Raw genomic sequence first — 14,781 nt, forward strand, 5'->3', positions numbered from 1 at the left:
TCTGTTGGTATCAGGAGTGAAGGCAGTCTTGTGGAAGACTGTACTCTCAGACTTTGCAGTTGGGCTGACTCCAGGTTTCATGTGACTTTAGAATTCAAAGGGATCTAGATATTATCTGATCCAACTTCATTCTGTAAGTGAGGAATTAGAGACCTAGAGATGGGGAAAGACTTACCCAAGGTCACATAATATCAGGATAGAGTAGGATGAACCCCTGAGTGTCCTAACTCCCAGCACAATGTGCTTCCCACAATATCTTAGTGTAGCTTTGAATGTGAGCCTGAGCAGAGAAAAGCTTATCCTTGGGCCAGTCTGGCTTTGCTACAAGGGGATTTTTGTAGGAGCTCCTATATCTAGGAAAGCTCATTCCTTACTATGTTTCTTACCTCCCATTTTTCTTTAGAATATTTAAGTTGCAATATGTAATGTTTGCAGAGTAAGGGGCTTGTACCAAAATAGAACTAATGCTTTTTGTGGGGTGGACAATATTTTTTGGTGATTTCTTTGTTACTGAACTTTTATGCTTCAGATATCATTTCTGTATAATCTAAATTTCATTGCTAGAAGACATGTTAGTGGTTTTTTTGTTCAGTCCTTCATTTTACACATGAAGATGCTGAGACACAGAAACAGAAACAGGACGATATCTATCCCAGATCACTTGGTGAGTCAGTGGCAAGGACAAGGCGCTGAACTTAGGTCTCCTCTTCATTCTAGTCCAAAATGACTTTCCTATAGAAGGCCAAGAGAGTTGTGCACACTCCTATTTATAAAAGGACTTCAGGGATCCTCAAAGAATCCCAGAACAGCCCATTTTTGTTTATCTTGCCTGGGCAGCATGAGCCTGTCCTACTCTGTATAAATTCTTTAAGCTGCAACCAGATGTTCTCTGTATTTCTCAGGAAGGAGGCTACCTGTTACTGTTCCTCCCAGGCAGGGACAAGCAACAATCTGCTGATCCATTAGCTTTACAAAATCATAAAATCTAACCACAGATCTGATATTTTTAAACCAGGAAAGTTTGTTTGTTTGTTTGTTTATTAAAATTTTTTTAAGTTTATTTATTTTTGACAGAGACAGAGTAGGAGCATGAGCTGGGGAGGGGCAGAGAGAGGGAGAGAGACACAGAATCCGAAGCAGGCTCCAGGCTCCAAGCTGTCAGCACAGAGCCTGACGCAGGGCTCGAACTCACAAACTGTGAGATCATGACCTGGGCTGAAGTCATATGCTTAACCGACTAAGCCACTTAGGTGCCCCGAAAGTTTTTTTTTATCACACCAAATTAAGTATAAATTTTAAATAATGGGATTATATCTCTAACAAGCAATTAATCTTTGTTCTGTTAATTACCCTATTGTAATTCTCTAGTGACTAACATTCCTGATGTACAGAAACAGATGCTTGCACCTGCCCAGAGGTTTGACACAGCATGAGCCTGCTACAGAAGGTATGAGACACCCGTAAGAGCTGATATATGATAGCATCCCACTGCAGGTGGCTACTCTCAACTTGGACACCAGAAGTAAATCTATTAGCCCAGAAACTCCCATTTATCCAACATCAGCCAGAATAGAAGTATTTTTACTCAAATTTTCAGAGCTCAAAAGGTATTTAGATCTATCTAATATTATAAGTGGAGAAACTGACATCCAGAGAAAGAATTGACTTACGAATGGTCACACTGTTTTAATTTAGTCATTTCTACAGAAATATTTCTCATACATTACGTTTCTAGCTTTCTTAAACAGCATGTGGAATACTGACTTACAAGTAACTGATTCTTGATGGTTCAGGTCCATTATTTTGAATATCAATCATGCTCCTATGCTATGATTCTGTGATATTCAAATGATAAGAAGAAAATGTGGGGTAATTTGCTTCTATACCAAATAATCCAAGCTGGTTTATCCTGTTTTTCCCTCCCCCACTCCTCTTCTTTCTTACTGAAGTATTTTGAGAATCCAATTACTTGGCTTCTGTTTGCAGTATAATCCCAGTGAGGCACTGATCTTTAGGAAAGGGGGTGATGATATCGAAGCCTAAGGTCGCAGGGAACCCAAGCCCAGAGGCTGCTTACTTACTTAATAATAGCAAGTAACTTGTATTGAACACTTATGATACACTATGTATGCTATATTTTAGGTTCTTTACTTCATTTAATTCTCATAATAACCCTAGGAGAGGGGTGCCATTGTCATCTCTCCTGAGCCACATATAAGTGTCTAAGGTCACAAAGCCAGTAAATAGAGGGTCCAGGATTCAAACTTGGGTAGTTCTCTCTTTAAAGCCCATACTCTGAAATCACTATTCTATTCTACCTGTCTAATTGTCTTAAGTATGATTTTGAAAGAAAGATTTCTGAGTGATTTTCATGTACAAGTAATAAAACTTGAACCCTAGAAAGGGTAGTAATTCCCACCCACCCCCCACTGCCCCAAATCACACAGCTGTTTAGGGGAACAGCTAGACTAGGATTCAGTTCTTAGATTCATTATCTCAAGTTCTTACCACTTCATTATGCAAAAATTCAGTGGGAAGAAAGTTAGGGGATATTTTTGCAAAGTGAGGTATCTCCTAGATGGGACTTAACACCCTCAGTCTTGCCTTTCTTGGCCCATTTTAGAGCCACAGGACCTGAGCCACAAAAGCTTCAGTGTGGATTTCCCACCTGAGGTTTGGATTCTGTCACTGTGAATGTGATTGGTCATGAGTCACACATGATAGTCAACTGAAGAAAGCTGTCTCTCTCCCTTAGAAAGGAAAGCAGATTTCTAGTTTGAGCTTTACCTTGTTACTCTCTTCCAGAATGAGGGAAGAGAATGACCCCCTCTTCTCTCTAGACCAACATATTTCTTTCTTTTTAAAATTTATTTATTTATTTTGAGAGAGAGAAAGACAGTACAGGGGAGGAGTAGAGAGCAAGAAAGGGAGAGAGAGAATCCCAAGCAGTCTCCATGCTGTCAAGCGCACAGCCCAACATGTGGCTCAATCTCATGAATCAAGAGATCATGAGTTGGATGCTTAATGGACTGAGTCACCCAGGCACTGCTAGACCAGCAGATTTCTGATAAACACCCTTCTTTCTCTAGAAATGCAGCAGAGCCCTCATAGACAGTAAACACCTGTTGAGAGGTCAGACCCAGCACCCCCTCAGAGACCCCTCCCATTTAAAAGTGGGAGTATCCCAAGTAAAATGGGCTATGGTTCCCCCAGAGACTTCAAGTTCAGAGAGAAGAGAGCCAATACTCCATTTCTGGACAGTTCTATAGCTGCTATTGCAGACTCCTAATGAGAAACCTCCTCCATCTTGGAGCCACCAAAGTCTAGAGCAGTGGGCTTGGGAATGGTTCTTGGTTCTCCCATGTCTCTTCCTGCTGCTTACCTGTGGCTGCTGGGTGGTTAAGGGTCTCTGAGGGGACAGGACAGGGGTCCTGGACAGCAGCTGGTTCATCTTGCTGATGACCAGTTCGGTGATAAGTTGTCTGTCTTCCACCTGGTGTTCACCAATCAGTGGCATACTACAGTCCATGACCTGGTGGAAGATGTAGCTCAGGTTAGGAAAGAGTCTGGAAACATCAAAGGCCTGGAATAGACTTTTAGAATGAGTAGGATGTAAGGCATCAGAGATAGGTTGGGGATGAAACTGGCATTCTTATCTTGAGCTGGAAGCAAGTTCTTTTGCAGAAATAGACCTGTGTCCCCTTCTCTGGCACCTTTGCCTAAGGTCCTCCCCACCAAACTTTACCCAGGCAAGGGCTCAGTGAGGTTGAAAGATTGGTAGCTGAAGAAGAGAGTATGGCTCTAGGGCTCAGAGGTTTGCAGGCAGGACACATGAAGGTCACTCCCTAACTTCTAGTTAAGAGTAGGCAGTTTTCGTCTCTGAGATTTTTCACCCATGCAGTTTCTGTCTCCACACATATTCTGCCCATTAAACAACTAGATTTCTGCTTTTGCTCATGACCTGGGATTCCTTCCCTTTCACCACCATCCTGATTCTTCCTGTACCTCAATGTCTGGATAAATGTTTTCTTCCTTTAGGAAGAGACTGCCTAACCAGGACCATAGACCCTGTAGTCCAGCTCTCATTTATGATGAGAAAACAGGCCCACCGAGAGAGGGGACGTATGATTATCCAGGACACTACATGCCAAGCAGATCATGGAGTAGATTCTGAAGCTCACTTTGGGGTCCTGACACAAATCCTCTGCAAACACCACCAACTCCTGGCAAGGAGCCTTTCCTGTTCCCAGAAAGATTGGGCAAGAAAGTGTATGAATAATTCGTACTGCTACTCACTTTCCCTTTAATATGGGAAAAGGGAGTCAGCAAAGTTGTGTTAGAGGACCAGGCTGAATAAAGTATCTCTAAGCCTCAGAGAGATGCTAAGAAGAATCTCCTGCATCCAGGAGACCTAAGCTCTAGCCCAGATTGAGACACCAATTCACTCCATGGCCTTGAGCACACGCTCATGGCATTGGGCTTTAGTTTTCTCATCTACAAAATGAGACTGAACCGAATGATTCCCAAGTCCAGCTTTCTAAGACCAAGAATGGTAAATCACTACAGTGTTCCCAGAGGAACAACATTAGACTAGAACTCCAGGAACCCAGACTTGGCATCTCTTACCCTTGATGTGGGTCAGCCTAGCTAGTTGCAAACAACAGCTTCCTACTGGTGAAGATGTTTTGCTATGCACAGCCATTGGACGTATTGTGTGGGAACCATCCCCTGGCCTCAGAGACTAAATGCGGTTTGGGCAGCCCACATAGTTCTCAAGCCAAGAGCGTGGCCTCCAGCTTTGGGGGGTGTCTCTTACTGAGATATTCCTTGGGCCAGACTTACCTCAAAAATGTAGTCTTTCCCATCTTTACCATGTACAGCTTTGACAGCACAGATATCCAGGCCACCAAACATCTCAGAGCAGGTATCCACCCACAGCTTGTACCTGGAGGTGATGGGAAGGTGTTCTGAGTCTGGGATGTTAGCTCATATCAAACCTGCTTGCTACTGCATGCTCTCCCTCCTGTCTCCAGCTCCCCCATTCCACCCCTCTCCTCCTTCCCTCCCTCTACCCCCATCAAGCACATTGCCTTCTGTAGAATGCCCTCTCACTTTGCTCTCCAGATCCCACCCATGTTTCCAGGCTCAAAGCAGGTCTCATATACTCTAGGTGGCCTTCCTTGGCTATTCCAGTACACAGTAACTGCTCCTTTCTTGGAGCTTCTACATAGTGTTCAGTCTTTATCTTCATAATTTAGCATATAACCCAGTCCTGCCTGATCTCATTACCTGGCTACTTTGGCCTTTGTGTTCTATCCTGATTAGAGGCTCCCTTTGGGCAGGAGTCACTTCTTTCACCTCTTCATCTAGGGAAGTTGGGCTGGGGGGTGGACAACTTCTCTCACTCACCTTTCTGACATGGCGATCTGCTCCAGCATTGCAGAGCCAGTGTTTGTCTTCCAGTTCCCTGAGATCGACGTCCTCCTGTAACAAGGTCCCACCAGGATAGGACAGGCAGTGAGCCGTACCAGCAAGATGGGGACATGAAACTTTCCAGAATTTTAGTTCACTGCTGCTTCCCCCACTTGCTTCTTGCCTCAGTAGCCAAGGCACCTTTCTGCTGAGCCTAGAAGCTGGCTACCTCTGCCAAACCCTGCCCTCAGTGTCCTCCTCCTCTCTATAGTCCAGCCCAGACTGCTGTGGCTCCAGGGAGGTTTCCCAGATCTTTTCCATCAGATGAACACTTACTTTCCCGAACCCCTAAAGGACGTTGCCTATACCTCACTTACAATCCTAGATCTACTTTTTACATTAGCTATTTGAGCTAAGTCTTATGTGTACAAGTCTATAAACCACTTGCAGCCTACCCACTTAGTATCTGGGCTGAGTTGGTATATACAGACTGAATTCTATTGATCTTGGGAACACTCTCAGGGTTCCGTGGCTTCCTTACTAGCTCACTTATTTATTCATTCAACAGTTAATTTCTGACAGTCTACAGTATTAACAATGCGACTCTGGGCAAGTCAGTTAACTTCTTCAGGCTTAAGTTGCCTCATCCATCAAATGCAACTGATAGAATCAAGTCACCGACCTGTGACTTCTCTGCTGTGCCCTCTGTACCCTCTCCATCCATGAGCAGGTATTAGAGTCAACTAGTCTTGGACTAAATTGGAGGTAGATGACCTGGTTTCTGTTCTGGATTTGCTCTTAACTGGCTGGGTGACCATGGGCAAGTCACTTCACTTCTCTGAGCCTCTTATCCCTGTATAAACACAGGTTTGTCATGAGGATCAATTGATACCGTTTTAAATGAATTGTGAAACACCAAAAATAGGCCTTCTTAATTATTAGTCCTCACTCATACAGAGTCAAGAGGAAGGGCATTGCCTAGGGGACAGAAAAGCCCTGCTCATACTACTGACAGAGCCATTCATGTGCTGCCCTTGTCACGTGCTACCGTTTGGAGACTGGATGCACGTGGCAGTCTCCACTCAGCAGTTCCCAGGAGTACCTTCTCCAGAGGTGGGGTCTCAGACACAGAGAAATCTAGACATATGGCTACTTTTCAGAGCCCTGAGGCAGCCTAGTTAGTTGACTGATATGGTAATACGAACCCCTCACATTTGTACAGTACTGACTACTTTCCAAGGCTCTTCCTCCACAACCCCCTCACCAGAGCCTCAGTGCAAACCCCTGTTGTGAGTAGGCTGACATCCTCACACCAACTTTACAGACAAGGAGATTAAGACTCAGAAAGGTTAAATGACTTGCTGAAGGTTATGTATCTAGTGAAATTAGACATCAGATAAAAAATCCAAGACTCTTGATTCCCTCATTGTGCTGTGCTCCCCCCATACCCCACGGACTAGTTCAGAAAAAAACAAACAACTAACAGCTGACTGACTTGCAAAATCTGAGTAGAGACACACATAATAAAATCATAATAAAATAAGATCATAATAAAAATAGCACTGTCTTCCTAACACTGGTGGTTTACGGGTGTGTCCCTGTGACCAGGCTGAGCTCAAGGGCAGGGGCAAAGAATAACTCACTTCCAGGTCCCCAGCACAGGGCCACGGTATAAATACTGTCCTGGAAACTGTGAGTAAGTAATAATGTCCCTTACACTTCACACCTTTCTCTAACAATGAGAATACAGGGCATAGATCCATACAGGCTACCTGGGACCTGGGGGAGTGTAAGGAGCACCCAGAAGCCACTCGGTGACAGCTCAACTACCTCTCAGGACTTGAAGGTCATCTGACCTCCACAGACAGATGCACATTATCGCCTACTGAGAATAGAGAGGGAACAGCACCCTCTTTTCACCAAATATGGCTGTCTCTGGATCTCTAGGGTGAGAGCTAAGGGAGAAGGGAAGACTCTTAAACCTTATTGTGGCTATTACCAGGTCAATTCCATCTGAAAGCAAGGGGATAGCTAAAAGCTTGGGGAAGAGGAGCTGCGAGGACCTGAATATTCACCTAAATCACTGCCCCTTGCAAATCAAAAAGTAAGTAAATGTTTTCTAAAGTTTCTTTGGTTGCCCATCCTTCATAAATATTAGAGGATTCTCTTTTCTTATGCTTCAATGAAAATGCTTTTGGAAACCTGAACCTTAAAAAAGTGGCAACTCCTTTTAAAGATCAAGGTACTCTTGCTCCACTGTCATAAACATTTTGTATTTATGTATTTACTTTTAAAAGTAAAGGATAGGAAATCTGCTTTCCTAGGTGCCTACACATATTGATTTTTCTGCTTCTTTTAGCTACTTTTTTTTTTTTTTTTAATTTTTTTTCAACGTTTATTTATTTTTGGGACAGAGAGAGACAGAGCATGAACGGGGGAGGGGCAGAGAGAGAGGGAGACACAGAATCGGAAACAGGCTCCAGGCTCTGAGCCATCAGCCCAGAGCCCGACGCGGGGCTCGAACTCACGGACCGCGAGATCGTGACCTGGCTGAAGTCGGACGCTTAACCGACTGCGCCACTCAGGCGCCCCTTTAGCTACTTTTTATAATGATCTTTTAAATGATCTTGTCTTACATTGTGTACAATTTTAAAACAACCCTAAATTCCTTTCTGAAGCAGTAAGATTTTAAATAAAAAATTATAAACTTTTAAAAAGCAGTAATCTAGTCCAAACAAGTAAAAAAGATTCTGTGCTTCAGTCCTGTACAAGGGCTCTTCCCTGAGTACTTACTGGCTGCCTACTCTGTGCCTGCTGCTACACAAGCTGATGGGGTTGCAGAGATGGTTCCACTGTCCCTCCCCAGGGAGTTCAGAGGAGGGTGACAGGAATTCCTGTGTGTGAAGAGGGCTAAGCTAGAGGTGTGTGCAGCATTATGAGAAGAAGGGGGTGTAGGGAAGGGCTCCTAACTAATTCCAGGGGTGGGGAGTACAAACACTGAAGGGAGATAATGATGGAAGCACAGTGGAAATGGCTGGGCGAGGGAAAGGGAAGCTGCTCAACCTTAAAGTCTGCTCAAGTGCTGAGCGGCAAAGTCAAATCCAGGTTATAATGTTCTTGTCTGTAAAGGAAATACTATGCTATATTTATTAAAAAGTGAGAGGCTAATATTTCCAAAACTGGAATTATAATAAGCTATTTGCATTCTTATGTATATTATAGAAGATCAGGTCATCCTGAAATCTTTTCTTTCTCTAAATTCAAGTGGAGGAAACTTTTAACTTTCCATTCTGGCAAATGGACACAGTCATGTGGAGAAGTCATCTCTTCTCATAACCAATAAGCTTTTAATGCTCTGTAGTGTTTTCAGGGCTATATATTTTTATTAGGAGTGTCTTAACCTTTTCTGAGTTCTGGCAGCCTGGTGAAATCTATGGATTCCTTTCAATGTATAAAAAGGAATCCTTTATGTCTAAAGGAGCTAGAAAAGGAATAGCAAATAAAGCCTAAAAAAAGAGAGAGAGAGAGAGAGAGAGAGAGAGAGAGAGCACAGAAGAAGGGAAATAATAGAGATTAGGGCAGAAATAAATGATACAGAAACAAACAAAAAACAGATCAAATCAATGAAATTAAGAGTTGGTTCTTTGAAAGAATTAATATAATTGATAAACCCCTACCCAGACTTAAAAAGAAAAGAGAAAGCACCCAAATAAATAAAATCATGAATGAAGGAGGGAGAGATCACAACCAACACCACAAAAATACAATTATAAGAGAATATTATGAGAGGCGCCTGGGTGGCTCAATCGGTTAAGTGTCCAACTCTTGATTTTGGCTCAGGGTTCAAGCCCCGCATCAGACTCTGCACTGAGAGCATGGAGCCTACTTTGGATCCTCTCTCTCCCTCTCTTTCTGCCCCTCTCCTGCTCATGCTCTCTCGCTCAAAATAAATAAACTTCAGAAAAAAAAAGTAGAATATTATGAAAAATTATATCCCAACAAACTGGGCAATCTGGAAGAAATGGAAAAATTCCTAGAAACATACAAACTATCAAAACTGAAACAGGAAGAAATAGAAAACTTTAACAGATTCATAATAAAGTTAATCAATAATCAAAAATCTCCTAAGAAACAAAAGCCCAGGGCCAGATGGCTTCCCAGAGGAATTCTACCAGACATTTAAAGAAGAGTTAATACCTAATCTTCTCAAACTATTCCAAAAAATAGAAATGGAAGGAAAACTTCCAAATTCATTCTATGAGGACAGCATTACCTTGATTTCAAAACCAGACAAAGATCCCACTGAAAAGGAGAACTACAAGCCAATATCCCTGATGAATATGGATGCAACAATTCTCAAGAAGATACTAGCAAATCAAATCCAACAGTACATTAAAAGAATTATTCACCACAACCAAGTAGGATTTATTCCCAGGCTGTAGGGCTGGTTCAAAATTCACAAATCAATCAATATGATATGCTACATTAATAAAAGAAAGGATAAGAAACATGTGATCTCTCAATAAATGCAGAAAAAGCACTTGAGAAAATACAGCATCCATTCTTGATTAAAAAAAAAAACAAAACCCTCAACAAAGTACCTCAACATCATAAAAGCCATATAAGAAAGACCTGCAGCTAATATCATCTCAATAGGGAAAAACTGAGAGCTTTTCCTCTATGATCAGGAACAAGACAGGGATGTCCACTCTCACCATTATTATTTAACATAATACTGGAAGTCTTAGCCTCAGCAATCAGATAACAAAAAGAAATAAAAGGCCTCCAAATTGGCAAGAAAGAAGTCAAACTTTCACTATTTGTAGATGACATGATACTCTAGGTAGAAAACCTGACACAGTCCATGAAAAACTTGCTAGAACTAATACATGAATTCAGCAAAGTTGCAGAATATAAAGTCAATGTACAGAAACCTGTTGCATTTCTAAACACCAATAATGAAATAGCAGAAAAAGAAATCAAGGAATTGATCATTGCATCAAAAACAATTATATACCTAGGAATAAACCTAACCAAAGAGGTAAAAGATCTGTACTCTGAAAACTATAGAACACTTACAAAAGAAATTGAAGGTGACAAAAAGAAATGGGAAAAAATTCCATGCTTATGGATTGGAAGAACAAACATTGTTAAAATGTCTATACTGCCCAAAGCAGTCTACACATTTAATGTAATCCCTATCAAAATACCACCAGCATTTTTCACAGAATTAGAATGAACAGTCCTAAAATTTGTATGGAACAACAAAAGACCTCAAATAGCCAAAGCAATCCTGAAAAAGAAAAGCAAAGTTGAAGGCATCATGATTGTGGACTTTAAGCTATATTACAAAGCTGTAGTCATCAAGACAGTAAGTTACTGGCACAAAAACAGACACATAGATCAATGGAACAGAATAGAAAACCCAGAAATGGACCCACAGTTATATGGTTAACTAATCTTCAACAAAGCAGGAAAAAATATCCAATAGAAAAAAGACAGTGTCTTCAACAAAGGGTGCTGGGAAAAATGGATGGCAACACGTAAAAGAATGAAACTGGACCACTTTCTTACAACACACACAAAAATAAATTCAAAATGGATAAAAGATCTAAATCTGAGACAGGAAACCATCAAAATCCCAGAGGAGAACACAGAGAGCAACCTCTTTGACCTTGGCCAGGGCAACTTCTTACTAGACATGTCACCAGAGGCAAGGGAAACAAAAGCAAAAATGAACTTTTGGGACCGCATCAAAATAAAAAGCTTCTGCATGGCAAAGGAAAGAATCAACAACATTAAAAGGCAGGCTGTGGAATGAGAGAAGAAATTTGCAAATGACATATCTAATAAAGGGTTAGTATCCAAAATATATAAAGAACTTAACAAATTCAACATTCAAAAAACAAATAATCCAGTGAAGAAATGGGCAGAAGGCATTAATAGATACTTTTCTAAAGAAGACATCCAGATAGCTAATAGACACATGAAAAGATGCTCAACATCACTCACCATCGGGGAAATACAAATCAAAACCACGATGAGATACCACCTCACACCTGTCAGAATGGCTAAAATGAACAACACAAGGAACAACAAATGTTGCTAAAGATGCAGAGAAAGGGGAAGTCTCTTACATTGTTGGTGGGAATGAAAACTGATGAAGCCATTCTGGAAAAGAGTATGGAAGTTCTTCAAAAAGTTAAAGATAGAACTAACCTATGATCCAGCAACTGAACTTCTAGGTGTTTGCCCAAAGGATACAAAAATGCAGATTTGAAGGGATACATGTACCCCAATGTTTATAGCAACATAAGAGCTCAAATGTCCATCGACTGATGAATAGATAAAGAAGATGTGGTATGTACACACACACACACACACACACACACACACACACACACAGGAATATTACTCAGCCATCAAAAAGAATGAAATCTCAGGGTGCCTGGGTAGCTCAGTTGGTTAAGGGTAAGTGTCTGACTTTGGCTCAGGTCATGATCTCACGGTCCATGAGTTCGAGCCCCACATCAGGCTCTGTGCCAATAGCTCAGAGTCTGGAGCCTGCTTCGGATTCTGTGTCTCTCTCTCTCTCTGCTCCTACCCCATTCATACTGTGTCTCTCTCTCAAAATTAAAATAAAAAAAAGAAAGAATGAAATCTTGCCATTTGCAATGACATGGATGGAGCTAGAGTGTATTATACTAAGAAATAAGTCAATTAGAGAAAGACAAATACCATATAATTTCACTCCTGTGTGAAATTTAGGAAACAACATAGATGAATATATGGGAAGGGGAAAAAAAAAAGAGAGAGGGAGGCAAACCATAAAACACTCTTAACAAAAAAGAACAAATTGAGGGTTGATGGAGAGAGTTGAGTGGGAGATGGGTTATGTGGGTGATGGGTATTAAGGAGGGCACTTGTTATGATGAGTACTGGGTGTTATATGTAAGTGATGAATCACTAAATTCTGCTCCTGAAACCAACACTATACTATATGTTAATGAACTAGAATGTAAACAAAAATCTGGGGAAAAAAACCCCAAAATCTCTGTGATTACCTTTAGTGACAAGGTCACATGTGCTGTTACTACTACTGTAGCCTGTTGTCTTGGTTTATAACTGAGGAGATGCCAAATTTCACTTAGAGGCTAGTGAAAATAAATATTAATTTTATTTCTCATCTTAGTTCATGGGCCCTCCTCTGACATGAAAGGAACTCAGGCTAGGAGTCCCTGACTTGTATGGCACTCTCTTTCTGTTCTCTGCCTTTTGGGCCAGATGAGGTTAAACTGAGAGTTGACTGCTACCTGGAGCCTCAGATTTTCCACTGGGCTGAGGAGAAATTGAAGAGTATGTGCTGAGACCCCAACCCCACTCACATATAAGCCTTGTAGTTGTTGCCTATCTTCTGGACCCGGATGTCATACTTGGCATCAATAAAAGGCTCTGCTGTGGCATAGGTCTGGGTGAGAGCCACCACACTAGCAATGTCCTGGAAGTCGTAGTGGTTTTCCACTTTGACCTAATGTTGAAGCAAGGCAGAGAGGGAGAAAAGGAGACACACAAATGCAGATACTGAGAATCACAAGAACCCTGAGCTAAACCCATCAAGATGTTGCTCATCCAGATGCAAACCTGGATGCCACATCTCCAGAGGAAGCCCTTCCTCTCTAGCTTTCCCTCCTAGAACTCAGGACCCACACTTGCTACAAAGGGCCCAAGGCCCAAGCCTGTACTCTGTTTGTTAGAAAAGGTCTGTTTGGGTAACACTCATGCCTTCAGAGGGGCCAAATCACCTCCTTGGAAAGAATTCAGAGAGAAAGGAGGCAGAACAGTCCATAACCAGGCTCTCTTAAAATTACCCTTCTTGGCCTCAACCCCAAAGTGCAGCAAACCCTGGCCTTACCTTGCCCATGCCTGAGTGAGCATGGCCAATCTTCACCACCACAGGGAATGTAGGCAGTGTCAGCTGAAAGCAGAGGAGAAAGGAATGAACTGGTCAGAGTGTGCCTCACTCTCTGTGGAGTCTTACAAGTATTTTTCTTGGTAATACCCTTGGAAGGGCCCTTTAAAGTACCAGCCCAACCTACTTGGTTGACAAATTAAAAAACTGAGGCCCATAGAGTGACAGTGACTTGCCCCTCTCTGCCACTGAGTACTCTTTACATCTTTAAAATTCATTGCTTCAACCTTCTCTGCATTAGACAAACTCTGGGCAGGACCTGTCCTTAGCCAAAGAGAAGTAAAATAAATAAATAAATAAATAAATAAATAAATAAATAAATAAATAAAAAAATAATCTTTGAAAGGGTGAATTTTGCTGTATGTAAGTTGTATTTTATTTTTTTTTAAATTTTTTTTAACGTTTATTTATCTTTGAGACAGAGAAAGACAGAGCATGAATGGGGGAGGGTCAGAGAGAGGGAGACACAGAATCTGAAACAGGCTCCAGGCTCTGAGCTGTCAGCACAGAGCCCAACGTGGGGCTCGAACTCACGGACCGCGAGATCATGACCTGAGCCGAAGTCAGCCGCTTAACCGACTGAGCCACCCAGGCGCCCCTGTAAGTTGTATTTTAATAAACCTGAATTTGAAAAGAAATGTACCGGGGCTACTGGGTGGCTCAGTTAGTTAAGCGTCCAACTCCAGCTCAGGCCATGATCTCATGGTTCGTGAGTTCAAGCCCCTCATCAGTCTCTCTGCTGTCAGGACAGAGCCCACTTAGGATCATCTGTCCCCCTCTCTCTCTGCCCTTTCCCCAATTGCTCACTCTCTCTCTCAAAACTAAAAAAGTAAACATAAAAAAAAAAAAGAAAGAAATGTATCTTTGTGTTTTTTTAAAAAAATTTTTTAATGTCTATTTATTCTTGAGAGAGAGAGAGAGCACTAGCAGGAGAGAGGCACAAAGAAAGGGAGACACAGAATCTGAAGCAGGCTCCGGGCTCCAAGCTATCAGCACAGAGCCCAACGTGGGGCTCTGACTCACTAACTGGGAGATCCTGACCTGAGCTGACGCTTAACCCTCGGAGCCACCCAGGTGCCCCAAGAACAGTATCTTTGGAATCTTAATGCCCCTTTTGTCATGTACCTTTTAGTACCCTTCCCTCCCCCTTCAAACCTCCAGCTTTCCTGTACTGAACCTGGCTTTTCTCCCTCTCTTTCACACTGTCTGCGCTGCTCACCAACACCCCAAACTCACCACCAAACACAGCTTAGTATGCTAAGGTCTCTTTCTGCCCAGTTTGGAGTTCGGAAGAGAGCTGACATAAGAATTCAACATGTGTATCTTTTGAAAGACATCCTTAAACTCTATCTTGAAGTAGCCATATTTTAACAGAGGGACAACAGAAACTTAAAAGGAGA

At 42.0% G+C, this 14,781-nt stretch overlaps 1 protein-coding gene across 1 annotated transcript in view; it reads right to left on the reverse strand.

Moving 5' to 3' along the window:
• The window catches only part of SYN2 (synapsin II), a 202,732-nt gene that overhangs the window by 19,286 nt on the left and 168,665 nt on the right, over positions 1-14,781 (reverse strand). Inside the window, exons 6-10 of the mRNA XM_086697399.1 lie at positions 13,325-13,387; positions 12,798-12,940; positions 5,410-5,484; positions 4,843-4,945; positions 3,383-3,532 (exon numbers count right to left, since the gene is read on the reverse strand). Coding sequence (XP_086553525.1) covers positions 3,383-3,532; positions 4,843-4,945; positions 5,410-5,484; positions 12,798-12,940; positions 13,325-13,387 — 534 coding nt within the window. The remainder of the gene's footprint in view (positions 1-3,382; positions 3,533-4,842; positions 4,946-5,409; positions 5,485-12,797; positions 12,941-13,324; positions 13,388-14,781) is intronic.

Source organism: Puma concolor, chromosome A2 (genome assembly GCF_028749965.1).
Source record: "Puma concolor isolate L17-30 chromosome A2, mPumCon1.1.hap2, whole genome shotgun sequence".
In the NCBI taxonomy this organism is placed as follows: domain Eukaryota; kingdom Metazoa; phylum Chordata; class Mammalia; order Carnivora; family Felidae; genus Puma; species Puma concolor.